The sequence below is a fragment of the Zonotrichia leucophrys genome, chromosome 1A, assembly GCF_028769735.1.
Source record: "Zonotrichia leucophrys gambelii isolate GWCS_2022_RI chromosome 1A, RI_Zleu_2.0, whole genome shotgun sequence".
NCBI classification, from domain to species: Eukaryota; Metazoa; Chordata; class Aves; order Passeriformes; family Passerellidae; genus Zonotrichia; species Zonotrichia leucophrys.
Window position 1 is genome coordinate 22,443,152 of NC_088170.1, and position 12,728 is coordinate 22,455,879.

The 12,728-nt window shown below is 41.9% G+C and overlaps 1 protein-coding gene across 1 annotated transcript in view; it reads left to right on the forward strand.

The window, feature by feature from the left end:
- HMGA2 (high mobility group AT-hook 2) overlaps positions 1-12,728 on the forward strand; it is a 119,471-nt gene that overhangs the window by 87,940 nt on the left and 18,803 nt on the right. Inside the window, exon 5 of the mRNA XM_064731118.1 lies at positions 8,356-8,388. Within this exon, the coding sequence (XP_064587188.1) occupies positions 8,356-8,388 (33 nt within the window). The remainder of the gene's footprint in view (positions 1-8,355; positions 8,389-12,728) is intronic.

The window sequence follows — 12,728 nt, forward strand, 5'->3', positions numbered from 1 at the left end:
TACCAAATCTGTTTGATAGACAGACAGCTATCAGACATCTGTATATCCCAGACATACAAAAACATCCCCAGCCAGCCATGTGGCTACCAATGAATCTGCTCAGACAAAGAAGTTCAAGAGAAATGCCTCAGGCGAGATTCTCAGCTGCAGAAAACCAGCCAGGCACAGGCGATTTGCCTTCCTTGCCCTGCATGCGTTTCTTTGGAGGAAAACCCTGCCCAAGCCGTCAGAGGGGAATGGGAGGTCAGGGAGGCAGTGGCTTGAATGGAAAGGGGAAGCTCCTGCAGGATCTGAGTGCTGTGCCTGGGGCTGACCACGTAAGTTCTGAACAAGATGTTTTATATTCCTGAAGGACTAGAAATGGCAGTGCAAAATGGCTGCCTAAAGCCCCTTGTACTCTTACCCTAGTTTATGCAGATGAGGGGGCAGATAGCTCTTCCTATGAGTGCCCAATGCCGTGTCTGTGCTCAGTGAGCTGAACCGTGCCTGAACACAGGCAGCCTCCAGCAGTGCCCTGCAGTTGTCCATGCTGTGCAGCTGGGAGCTTGCTTTCCTTCACCATCTTGTCCTCTGCCACATGAGAGATGTTGTTAAGGAAGCACCACAACCCAGGACTCTTCCTTCTAGGCAGTCTGGAGGAAAGGTGGCATAGATAGATACAAGCCAGTCAGAGGTCCTGGACTGGGTTGCTTTCTCCTGTTGGTGAAGTCTGAAGGTTTTCTGGGCTGATTACAGTCTGTTGCACCTGCCTTCCCACAGTGCCCACTCTGATGCTCTGGTCCTGCTCTGGCTGAGATGCGGCTCACTAAAGCAAGAAGCACAAATCTCTGGAGGCAGCAGTTCTTGTAGTATGCAGCTAAACTGCAGAGACATGCCACAGACTGCCACTGGGAAATACCCAAGGGAGGTCACAGACTGCTTGGCTCAAATCTCACAGCCTTCAAGGTATCTCGAACGGCTGCCTTTCCAGAATGGTGAAGGTGCCCAAGAGCCAGGGGAAGTGGATACTGTATTTTCATCAGTATTCTCCTTCCTGAGGAGAAGCACAGGTCCAGGCTGTGGCATGGCCATTGCATCATTGCCATGGTGGAGGTGCATAGCCAGGGACAGAGTTACCACCTGATACTGCTGGGACACTGCTGTAGTCCCAGGTCTGCCCAGTGGAGCAATTTACCTTTTGTTTTCAATCACTTCTGTTCTTTGTCCATTCCTGTTTCTAGGCTTGGACCTGTTGTTAGCAGAAGCTTTCATAGGCCTGGGAATTTTTGATTGATTGTTTGTATCTATGCCTACATTGTGGAAAATGGGCTGCAGGTATTTCAGGTTTCTAAATGACACAAGGACACTGTTACTGAATGAGTTCATGTCTTTGTGACCTTAAAATTGAGAAGAGTGAACATCAGCGGTCATAGAGGGAAACATTACCTGACAACAGTTAAATTTTGAGCAAAACCACTGAAGTTCACAGTTCACTTTCCAAACAGCAGTGGATTTTGCAGCAGGTTGGCTTGTTTGGGACTTCCCTATGCTATTTATTCTGTAACTTCACTGGAGATCAATGCAAAGGGCAAGAGTATTCGGGAGCTCCTGGCAGTCAGGTCCAGAGTTGAGTCCACTGCTGACGGTCCTGCAGCTCTGATCAGCTCCATGCCGTGGTTCCAGTGGGAATGACCTCTGCAGCAGAAAGTGCCCTGGGGTCTTGGTCCGTATGGCAGGAGGTGCCTGGGCAAGAAGAGAGAGAAGACTTTAAAACCAAAGTTGGAACCAGATTGTAATGTGAAACAGTGCTTTCCACCTCTAGGTCATCAATTCAAATCTAGCCTGTTTGGCAGTGACCAAAAATCATTTCCACATGGGCCAAGAAAAACGCATGGTGAACACAGGAGTTCCTGTATCCAAACAGACAAGATAGTCTGGAGATGAACAGTTGCACCATAGTTACTTGTCTGGACAGGTCTGCAAGGTATAAAGCTAAGCTGTTTCCTGACAGTTTATCCCTGAATAATGAGGGCTTGGTTTCTTTTCAAATAACTTATAATTTATTTCTGTCTACTAAAATGTAAGATTTTTTCTTTGAGCTATAGCTAAGAATGACTGAAACCTCCCCTCTGGCTTTCTCAATAGTCTGTCTGTGTAGGGAGTTATAAATAGACACATATGACGTTTGCCAGACAAAAGAGACAGCTCATGTTTCCTTAGGTGTATATCAAGGAAAACCTCAATGCTGAACTGTGTGCTAGAATTATTCTGAGACAGAAAATACTTCTTAATATTTTAGCAGCAAAATGCATAGGGTGCCAAACTAAACTTAAGTAAAATGCATCAGGAAAGCTTATCAAGTGTGTGACAGATGATAATGAAGTAACAGGGAAACCCCACAGATTAGCAGTGACTCTGAAGAAGAGCAGTCAGCAACAACAGATACTTCTGCTGACGAGTTGTATTGATTTTAGATAACAACACAGATTTAAACTTTGCTTATTGTATTGAAACACAGATACGAGGTCCATTAAATGGATATTTCATAAGCTGCACTGCCCTAAATATTTTATGGAAATGTAACTAATACTGGCTATCATTATAAAGCTTAGTAACATCTATGAAGAACATTGAACTAACTGCCACTGTGCTTTGAATTTTCATTATGTCCTTGACAAAATTACTGGAATATTGTTGTGCTTGAACTAGCAGTTCAGCTAGCAGATGAATAAAAATAATGGGTTTTCCCTTCCTGTTCTAAACAATAAATTTGTTCTTGTTAAGATCTGTAATGGTGGGAGTAAGGTTGGGTCAAAGCAACTGAGAAATAATGGATTATATGAGCATAAAAGAAAACAGAATTGGATTTTTAAATACATTTCTTTCACTCTTTTATTTTTCCCAGAACATAAAACCATTCCAAATGAAGTGGTTTACAGATATTTTGTAGTGAAGGTAGCTTTCTGTAAACAAAATATATGAAATCCTAACCTGGAAGTCAGTTTCTTGACTTCCATTGGATGTATACATACGTAACTGGATATATGTACCACTGCCTGAATTTTAAGACTACCAAAAGAGTCATTTGAAGCAGCGTGCTTTGAATTTGCCAAATTAAATATCTTTTTTTATGCCAGTAAAATAACTACTAAAAGTCGCTCTGAAAACTTTGAAAACTTGGGGGAAAGCTCTCTGCTTTCCCCAACAAGTGGAATAAAAATACTCTTTATCATCGACTAACTGGTGCAGTTTCTGACATGTTGCAGACTTTTCCAGCATCAGTCAGGGAAGGTCAGTTTAAAAGCTAATAAATATTTTTGCAATTATTTGACTTTGTATTGAAAACTCAGAGGAGTGCCAAGTAGGATAGAAAATAAAGAATAGTTTCACAGATTTTGCCAGAATTCTCCACAGATTACTATTAGCCTCATTTATGAGACTGCACAGAGAACTGTGAAATCTCCTTTGAACTCTAAGGGCCAGATGGTTTTGCTGTTAGATTCTAATGACCCACAGCAGTGTGCATACACAGACACTACAGTTGCCAGTTGACTGCAAGCACGTGAGGGGGGCACAAGAATTCATGACCTGTACTTCCAAAACACAAGTCCCCTCACTGCTGATGGGATAAAAAAGCAGTTCTGCTACTGCCTCAAAAGGGAGATTATTCCTAAAGCAAGCCATGAGCATACCTGGACCTGAGGAGCGAATGGCAGGCACATCGTCCCATGCAATTTCAGGAAGATTTCTACTGATGATCAGGAAGCTGCAAGTGGCTTTTGGTGGGAGGTGAGAGTTTCCGGCAGGCTGTGTGGGCCACTGGTCCCAGCACTGTATCATTCCGTGCTGGAAGAGGAGAGAAAGGCTGTGCTCAAACCAATTAAAGCTGTAGGGCAGAATGGTAGTTACTCTGCTGTCATATGGAACTGCTTGTAAGACATGATTTATTTTGGATTATATTGGTTTCAACTGGTATAATATGAACTTCCTGATTTTTTAAGGGTATGTAGACAAAAAGACCAAATATGGTTTTACTCATCTTTTAATTCAGAACTACAAGTGTTTGGATGACCTATGAAATTATTTTAATGATCTCTGCACAACAGAGAGCTGTCAGCACTATAAATGTCATCCTAACTGGGTATTAGTTTCCATCATGGCCATTTAGTCTCCCCAGCAGAGCTACCTCCATGCAAATCTCTTATCTCTGTCAAGCTGTTGGAAAAAAACAAAGAGTCGCTGTTGCCAAGAAGCATCAAGCAGACATCTTCATAACACTCAGTTTGAAGAGGAAGACACGAACAGAAAATCTAAGAACGCTCTGTGTGTGCAGCTTGCCCTTGGAGCTTCAGGCCTAGCAGCCAGGGGATGATTTGCATTCAAACCAATGTTTTTATTTCTGATCATTAAAAATGTGTCCCAGCATTGCTCATACTAGTTGATAAAGATTTACCCTTAACTTTCCATTTTCCTTCCTTAGCTTTGTGGTGCTAGGAAAAGTCACAGGGTAAGAAGTACTCCTGTGAATGATAAGTGTGACAAATTGAATTTGATACAATTTTAGACTGCTGGTACAAGATGAATATGAACTCATCACATGGGACTGCTCTTTTGTTCTCATGTAGAAAGCAAAGAAATTGTTTGACCAGTATGAGCTGTAAGGATATATGTATTATATTGACATAAAGCAAATCAACAGAATTTGAAAATAAGAAAAGAAAATGAGGAATGAGTGACTGAGGAGGAGTTGAAGAAGTGTAGAAGATAAACAGTAGGGCTTTTAACATTCAAAACTTACAGCAAAGAGAAAACCATCAAAATTTTGTGTATTCTTCTTTTCAGGCATTTTGTGGGGTTTTTCCTTTTCAAAGTTAGGAATATTATCCTCAAGTTTTAAATTATTATCTTCTGCCTTAGCTCACATACTCAATATTTTAAGTATGGCAAAAGAAATACTGCTGCATTTTGGATTTTTTCTTGTTTGATAGACATTTAAATGACCTTGTCATAGGATTTTTCCAACATTGTAGTTTGTTCTTTCTGTCTCATACATATTTTATAAAGATATCTAGTGCTGACTTGTACTTGCATATGACATAAAAAACCCTGAAGTTTGCTTTCGAGTGTATGGAACATCAGCTGCTGCACATGCAGTGTACAATAGCTGTTTTTCAAACTTAGGATAAAGATGAAATGTGAAAGCACTGTGTTGTACTAATCTCCTCTGAAGATAGCTAACATAAGTGAGAGAGCCTCTGACACAGTAGAAGTTCTACCATCTTACTCTGCAGGCTCCTAGCAGGGGCAATACATAACAATTCAGAGCTCTCTTGCTTACAACTTTATTTTTGCCTCTTGTCCATGGCTATCTTATAGTTCCAGTCTTTTCCATAACCAAGGCAGATTGTCTTTCTTTCCAGATAATTGAACATGCAGGTGCAACACTTGTGAATCAGAGGTGTCACTTTCAAAGCCCTGAAAAGATCTTTTAATGCAGTAAACACAAGGTTTAGCAAGTTGAAGCATTAGTATGTCAAAATGGTTCCAAAGGCACTGCATCCACAACAGTTAAAGAAACTAAAGGGATGCTTGGGAAATTTCTTGTTATTCCTGAGCACCTCAATTCTTCTGGTCAGGGCGCTCTGAGTCAGCAGGCACCGGTCCTCACAGGACTGGACCTTACAGGATTTATATGTCCAGCCACATTCCCACTCAGCGAGGCTGAAGCATGAAAAGCAATGCCTTTGAGAATTGGCACTTGCAGTGATTCAGCTGCCACCAGCCGGAGCCCTCAAAGTGACATGAGTGGGCACGGCTCCCAGCATGTCAGTGTGTGTGCCACTCACACTGGCTGAGGGACTGAGCCCTGCTCCTGGGCTTGCATAGCTAAACCTCTTCCATTTAAGGCAGCAAGCATAACATATGCTGAGCTCCAGATCCCAAGTGCAGGGAAACCTAGCCGGCAGTGAGCAAGCCCTGCCAAGGAGCTCTCAACATGAAGCACTAGGATAGCAAAGGTCTTGAATGACTAAAATTCTTGAAAGCCTTGGTCAGTATCACAGACAGTTTCCAACTGGGCAAAGTACAATATTTTCCCTCTGCTTTTTATGAATGGCTGGATAGGGTTGTGCTGGAGTCAGAGTTCCCTGTGGAAGCCATTCATAAAAATAGCAAAACAAAACAAACACATGCAAAAAAAAACTTTAAAGGTCCAGTCCAAAGCCACTGGGTGCCAGAGGCTGGGAAAACATGCTGGCAGCTCAAGCCCCAGCTATCACTGAAAGTATTCAAGGGGCTTTTTGGTGGTCTGAAAAAGTATGAACTGCTGTGTAGAAGGGCAGCTGGTAGAATTACTGTGACACATACTAGGCAGAAAGCCAGAGCTGGCCTTGTTTCAGACATTGTCTTTCCTCTCATTGAAGTGTCAGGACCTAATTCATGGAAAATATGGTGAGTTGGCAGCTCTTTCAGAAGATTTCATTGAGTTATAGTGAGTGAGAGTCACATGAACATAGAGTGCACAGCCAAAAATATATGGGGCTTTCTGAGCTGGAGAAAACAGTCAGCCTCTAAAAATGTCTGTGGATTTCATGTGGTTTGGGAGTAGACACATGTACAGGTGTAATCAACAGGCAAAAGAAAAGAAAATAAAGTGAAGAAAAAAACTGACAGATTACAAAAGAGCTCAGTGAGTTCTATAATTATGAGAGATTCCTTTAAAACAAATCATTCCTTTGTTCAAGAGCAGCAAATGTCCATTAATGAGTTCAGGGCCTGCAGTCCACCTGGAGAAGGCATCAATAAAATGTGTGCCTTGATAATAGTTTCTCCATTGCAAGGGAATTTAATGGAAAAGGAAAGGGTCCACCCTGAAGTTTAAAGACAGACCTAGTCATCAGATATTTTTTTTCCTCTCATATTTATTTGAGAGCAGAACTTGGAGACTGTTATATACAAAAATATAACAGCAGTAGGATTCTACTGAGTTAGAAAAAGACTGAAAATAAACAAAGCATCTTTTGTTAAAATGGGACACTTGTCGTGGGCAGCCAAATTTAATCAGTTACATTTAATTTACATTTTCATTGATCCTTCCCACTGAAATATTGCTCTGAGAGGCCAGTTACACTAAACTGCTTATTCAGAAAAATTCCAGTTATTTCCTACTACACTGTCGTGAAAATTAGGTTTTTGGCCGTGCAGAGGGATGGCATGTTGGCTTCTGCCCAAGAGAGGACTAAAACCATGTCTGGGATTAGGAAAAAAGCAGGAAGGAAGGGCAGGAAGAAAATCATTGGGTGCAATTCATAGACTTTAAAAACAGAATGTCTGGGGGAGGGAGGGAGGCAGGCAGCAACTTTGTCCCATTGAAGTAAGAAAAGCCTTTTTGTTGTTTCTGTGTCAGGATTTCATCCTTTATCTGTGGTCTTATTGTTCCATGCTGCTTCCAGCGCCCACAAGGGTCATCCCATCATCTGGGCAATGCTGGTGTGTTTTAAGCATATCTGTATTTGTTCATTAGTTGGTACTCCTCTTCTCCTGGGTGGGGATGGAGCACACTAGCACCTTGGTGGCTCTCCTGACTCATGTGAGGACTGTGTTTCCCAGTCCTGCGTGGGGCCAGCCAGGAGAGAGACTTGCTGAGGATCCATGATGGTGCCACCAGGTCCTGCATAGGCAGGTGGACACACCCACCCTGGCCAATGATGGGCATCCCTGCAATCACATGAATAGGTTTGCAAGGGTCAGCACAGCATCAGCTTCATGCAGCTGAAAATCTCAAACCAGAACTCAAAAGGGCTGGAACCACTGTCCATGCCAGTCTCCTTGGTTTTGGCAAGGGTGGCTTTGGTCAAGTGGGAAGCCGTGCTCGGGAATGGGGTTATGTGTCCTTCAACTCTCTACCTGAGCTTTGACCCTGCTTGTGATGAATAGGGAGGGCTCCCCCTCAGGAGGACACTCCACTCACAAATGAGAATTTGTGAAAATGTTGTAAGAGAGCAGCAGCAGTGGAGACAACAAAATCTATTTCGAAAATCAGGTCACTCTCATGGTCTGATAAGTTAAAGCAGCAGTACCATAGAAGAGCAGAAAGATGTAACATGCTAAATTAGATTTCACTTTGGTTTTAATTGTACAAGCTTAACATACTCCTCTTTATCCACACTAACATGAACAACTTCAGAGCAAAGTTGTAGATAGGTATAGGAGAGGCTGGGTATGAGAGCTGGTATGTTCATCTCTCCGTTTCTGACTGTGGGCTTTTCATGTGTTTCATTTCTATTGCTGAAAATATTTTTCCTAGTACTCATAAAATCACAGTTAAGTGTTTTCTCTTAATTTTGTTTCTCACTGTACCTTTGTTTTACTTTTCAGCCTCAACAAGTGGTTCAAAAGAAGCCTGCTCAGGTAAGAAAAACTAATTTAAATTATTTAGACTACTTTAAGTTAAATAGTATTTCAACTGGCCTCTTTTACGGTAAAGAAAGGAGGGAGATGCATCAATCATATGAGCTGGGGGACAGCTGCTGGCTTGCTGGGCGCAACCACCAGAACAAGTCATGTGGTGGCCCTGGAAAGAGAGGAGGAAGCAGGGAACAGTGCCTGCCCAGAATTGTCCTCCTGCATTGATCACCTTGCAGTGATAATGCAGACACACATGCACACTTCTGTGGTGTGAGTCCAGCATGCAATAAATATCTCTCTGTGGGATAGATGGGAACTGCATTACAGCAAGAAGGAGCATATGCATGAAACCCATCTCTCTGCTTTTCTTAGTGTTGCATATAGGCAAAGCCTTATAAAATAAGGGCCTTTGTGAAATCATGGCTACCCTGCTACTTAGGCTAAGTAGAAGGGAACTATGGGAGAGTGACTCAGCTGGAATAGGGGTAGAGAGATGTGAGAGATGTGAGAGACATGAGAAACATGCAAGGTGATGGCCACGTGTCCGTGCCTTAAAACTGTGCAAACTGGTAACCCATTAAGTGCTTAAAAAGACCTTGGTTTTGCAATAAAGCAGCTTTCCTTTGCACCGCCTGGGGACTCTGCATTGCTCTGCATCATCACACTAAAGGATTCTGTAAATCCACAAAATATAATAGGCTGAACTTGGTAACCAGATTGGATCCGCCGTCTGAAAGACTAGCACATTGGAACTTTTTGGGTTGAGTAGTATAATTCTTTTTTAACACTTTGAAAAAATGCAAGCCACAAGGTGTCATGAAACCAGTCAAACACTGCAGTTAAAATCAACATCATTTTCTTCTTCCAGCCTGCCCTAAAAACCCCAAGAACCTAACTCTAACACTTTGTTATATGTGCACCAACAGAGAAAAACCTCTGGGCATGGGAGCAAGTCCCTGACTGCTTGGCAGAGTCCGTGGGCTGTGCTGCTGTACCTCCATGAACACGAATGATAACTTAGTCAAGAGCATAAACAGTCCATTGCTCTTCTGGAAAGAGGTCTGCTTTTAGAAAGGAATAATACTTCAATTTTTCCACCTTATGGTTCTAATACATTATTGTACAGTGTACATCAGTGTACATTGTCATGTGTACAGTGTACATATGTACAGTGTACATCATCATAATATCAACTGCAATCTGAATTAGGAACTGTTGCATGCCAAACAGAAAACATCCAGATACAAGTTGAAGGGGTAAAATGATGTAACTCTCCAAAGCATGTGCAGGAATCAGATTTCTACAAAAGAAATCAATACGGTTGTAGCAATGATGAATCCATAGTACAGCTAATAATGTCTCTGAATGGTGGAGGTGACACACAGCATGAACGTAGCAGTACTTTCAAGTAAGGTTAAGTTTTGTGAGGAGAGGTGATGTCCTTTGTTTAGGCCAGCTTATGCTAAAAACTGCCTAAGTCACCAGCGACTTACTATCTATGATCTGACTGCACCACACAATTCAGAACACACCAAGCTCTTCTAATAGAAGAGATTTCCTCTCCATGTCTTGCTTGTATCCTTCAAATGTTACTGCTACAATCAGGCTATTCCTACTACAACATGGTAGTAAGCCTGCTGGTGGGCATAAAGCCAGCTCTCTCCTCTGTGGCACCTGAGTGACAGGGAGGCTAAGCCCTGCTGCAGAGAGGAGGCAAATCCAGGAGGCAGAGACTCCCGGGCAGCTGCTAATGTTGCCTTTTCCTCTGGCACGCCTCAGAGCTCAGTCCCATCGAGGTCAGCAGGAAGAAGGGATCTGCAGCTGATGGCTGTAGCCTAGCCTAGCAGAAACCATTCCTGCCAGGGGCCTTGTGGTGCTGCCAGGTTTCCAAGCTGCCCAGGCACTGACTCCTGCAAGTGCTTTGTTTGTGCAATAACCATGTGCAAGCCTGGATGCAAGAAAGGAAGAAAGATCTGGGACTGAAGCTGGGCTGGGATGTAGGAGGACAAAGAGGGGACCTGGACTCTGTTGTTTTGTAGTAGAACAAAGTAATGACAGATTTAATTGATGGCCAAATGATGTAGGCATTTGAACTGAAGCACTAGCATTTATAAAATATGGATTTTCCTGACCGTTTGCTGAAGCAGTGATTCTGGTAGGGATGCTGAAGCGTGTGTCAACCACCTGGATGCCACTGCTTCTACAGTGGTGCCTCAGCAGCATCTCTGTAGGCAGAGACAGAGAAAAGAAAGCCTTTTGACATTCCCATTAGTAATGGAAGTGTTTGTGTAGAAAGTGAGGAGCCACAGAAGAATACATGAAAGGAGAGAGAAGTCTGTTTAGATCTCTCCAGTTACCACAACTGAGTAGTGAAAGAACACCTTAAATTATTTGTATGCCATGCCTTTCCACAGACAACATTTCTGTTTTTAATCTGTAGACGAAGGGATGTTCAGTGAAATCACTGAACTTATCTTCAGCCCTTCCTGGTTTTAACAGGCCACGCTCTCACGCTTGCAGTACCACACAATTGCAGTTCTGCTGTTATGGGTGCATGGCAAGAACAAAAATTTATCACTGTGAGCAAATGCTCAGGAGAGTGTCTTCCCGAGGCTGAAAGAAGGAGAGGTAAAACAGTGTAATTCCTGGGATGATCAAGAACTTCATGCTGCTGGGTTTCACTCGGCCTGGTTGCCTTTCTCTGATTTCTTTTCATAGTACCTAATTTCCCTTTAAAGTAGGGAGGTTCAGACTCTGAATTAACAACAAGAACATGAGCTCATGCAGGCTTTCTAATCTGAGCTGTCTAAGGAAATAGTGATAAATTATATAAACATGGGGACTACATGGAAGTTCATGGAGGATAATGTAAATCTTATACTACATTCAGAGGAATCTCTTCCTTTTCCATCTGTTTCCTTCAAAATATCCTCCCAGATGGCTTTACCATGTGGCAGTCTGGATTAAGTTACAAATGTGTACTTTCTTCATTGAGGGGACTGTGAGAGGTTACAGTCAAGAACTGCTGGTTGATGGTGAGCCTTCCTTGGTAAAAGTGGCAGAAATTCCTGCTCACACTTGGTCCCTGAGTGGTCTCCTGTGCTTTGAATTTCATGTGTATTCTGAAAGATTTCTTATGAGTGTTAGTTTACATCACTCTTAGTCTTGTTCTTGTTGCTAGCAAGTATGTCTCTTGGGTTTGTGTCACTTTTACAAGTACAGAAGCAGTAAGACCAGATAAAATTCTCATTTTGCAAATAACAGCTCTGTTCCTATTACCATTTTCCAGATTTTAAGCATCATGCAGGGCACTGCCATGCTCTAAATCTCTTCATGGGTGTCAGCTGTCCAGTTTAGGGCCATACAGATGTTTATGTAAACTTCTGCAGTATCTTTAAACTTTGCCAGAGCTCTGAGGATTTGCCATCACACAGAGAGTAAATAGCAGCAGTAAAACCCACTGGAAATCTACACACCCATGTCATTAATATGAAGCTTTGAATACAGTGGTCTGGTCACATCTTTGTGATGATCACTGACGCATACTCCCACACTTCCTTGGGGAAATTAAGAAAAGAGCCAGCATAACTGTGTGAAGTTGGTAAATGTAGCACTTTCACGTAGATATTTGCCTGAACCTCAAAATAAGACTCTTTGAAATCTGCTCTGTCTCTAAAGAATGTACAGCTGGATCTTACAGTCATGACATAGTAATATTTTTACTGAGGTGTGCAAATACACAGTCCAAACAGAAATTTCTTCATTTCCTCATTTTAAGCAATTTGTAGCAGCTGTTGACTTGTCCATATGGGGGAGTTACACTCCAAAGTAATATGAAGGAAATAGATGTTCTTAGGAAAACACAATGAAAATGATCAAAATTTTCTGGAAACAGGACATGTTTATTTTTTATCATAGAACAGCCCTTTGAAAATTTTATTATCTCTCTTAAAATTTCAAATCCTTGGAAATTCTTTATATCTGAGTCTGAAAGACAGCATACCACTCAGAAAGATGGTGTGTAGATCAGAATAAAAGTGAATCAGTCAGAAGAGGACACGTAGAACAGAGTACACAAGAAATTGTACAGAAAATGTACACCAAAAGAACAAGTGAAGCATACTTCTCTACCTAATGCTAAATGTAGTAGATGTTTTTAAAACAATGTCCAAAATAATCACATCCAACAAGAATAAACACTAAAAAGTGTAGTCTTATTTCATACAGGAAAGAAGATCTGGATTTCCTGTATTTTTTCCTGCTACTCATTTCTCAGCGTCAGTATCAATAAAGTTATGCATGTGAATTATTTTATAGATATAGATATAGATATAGATATAGAT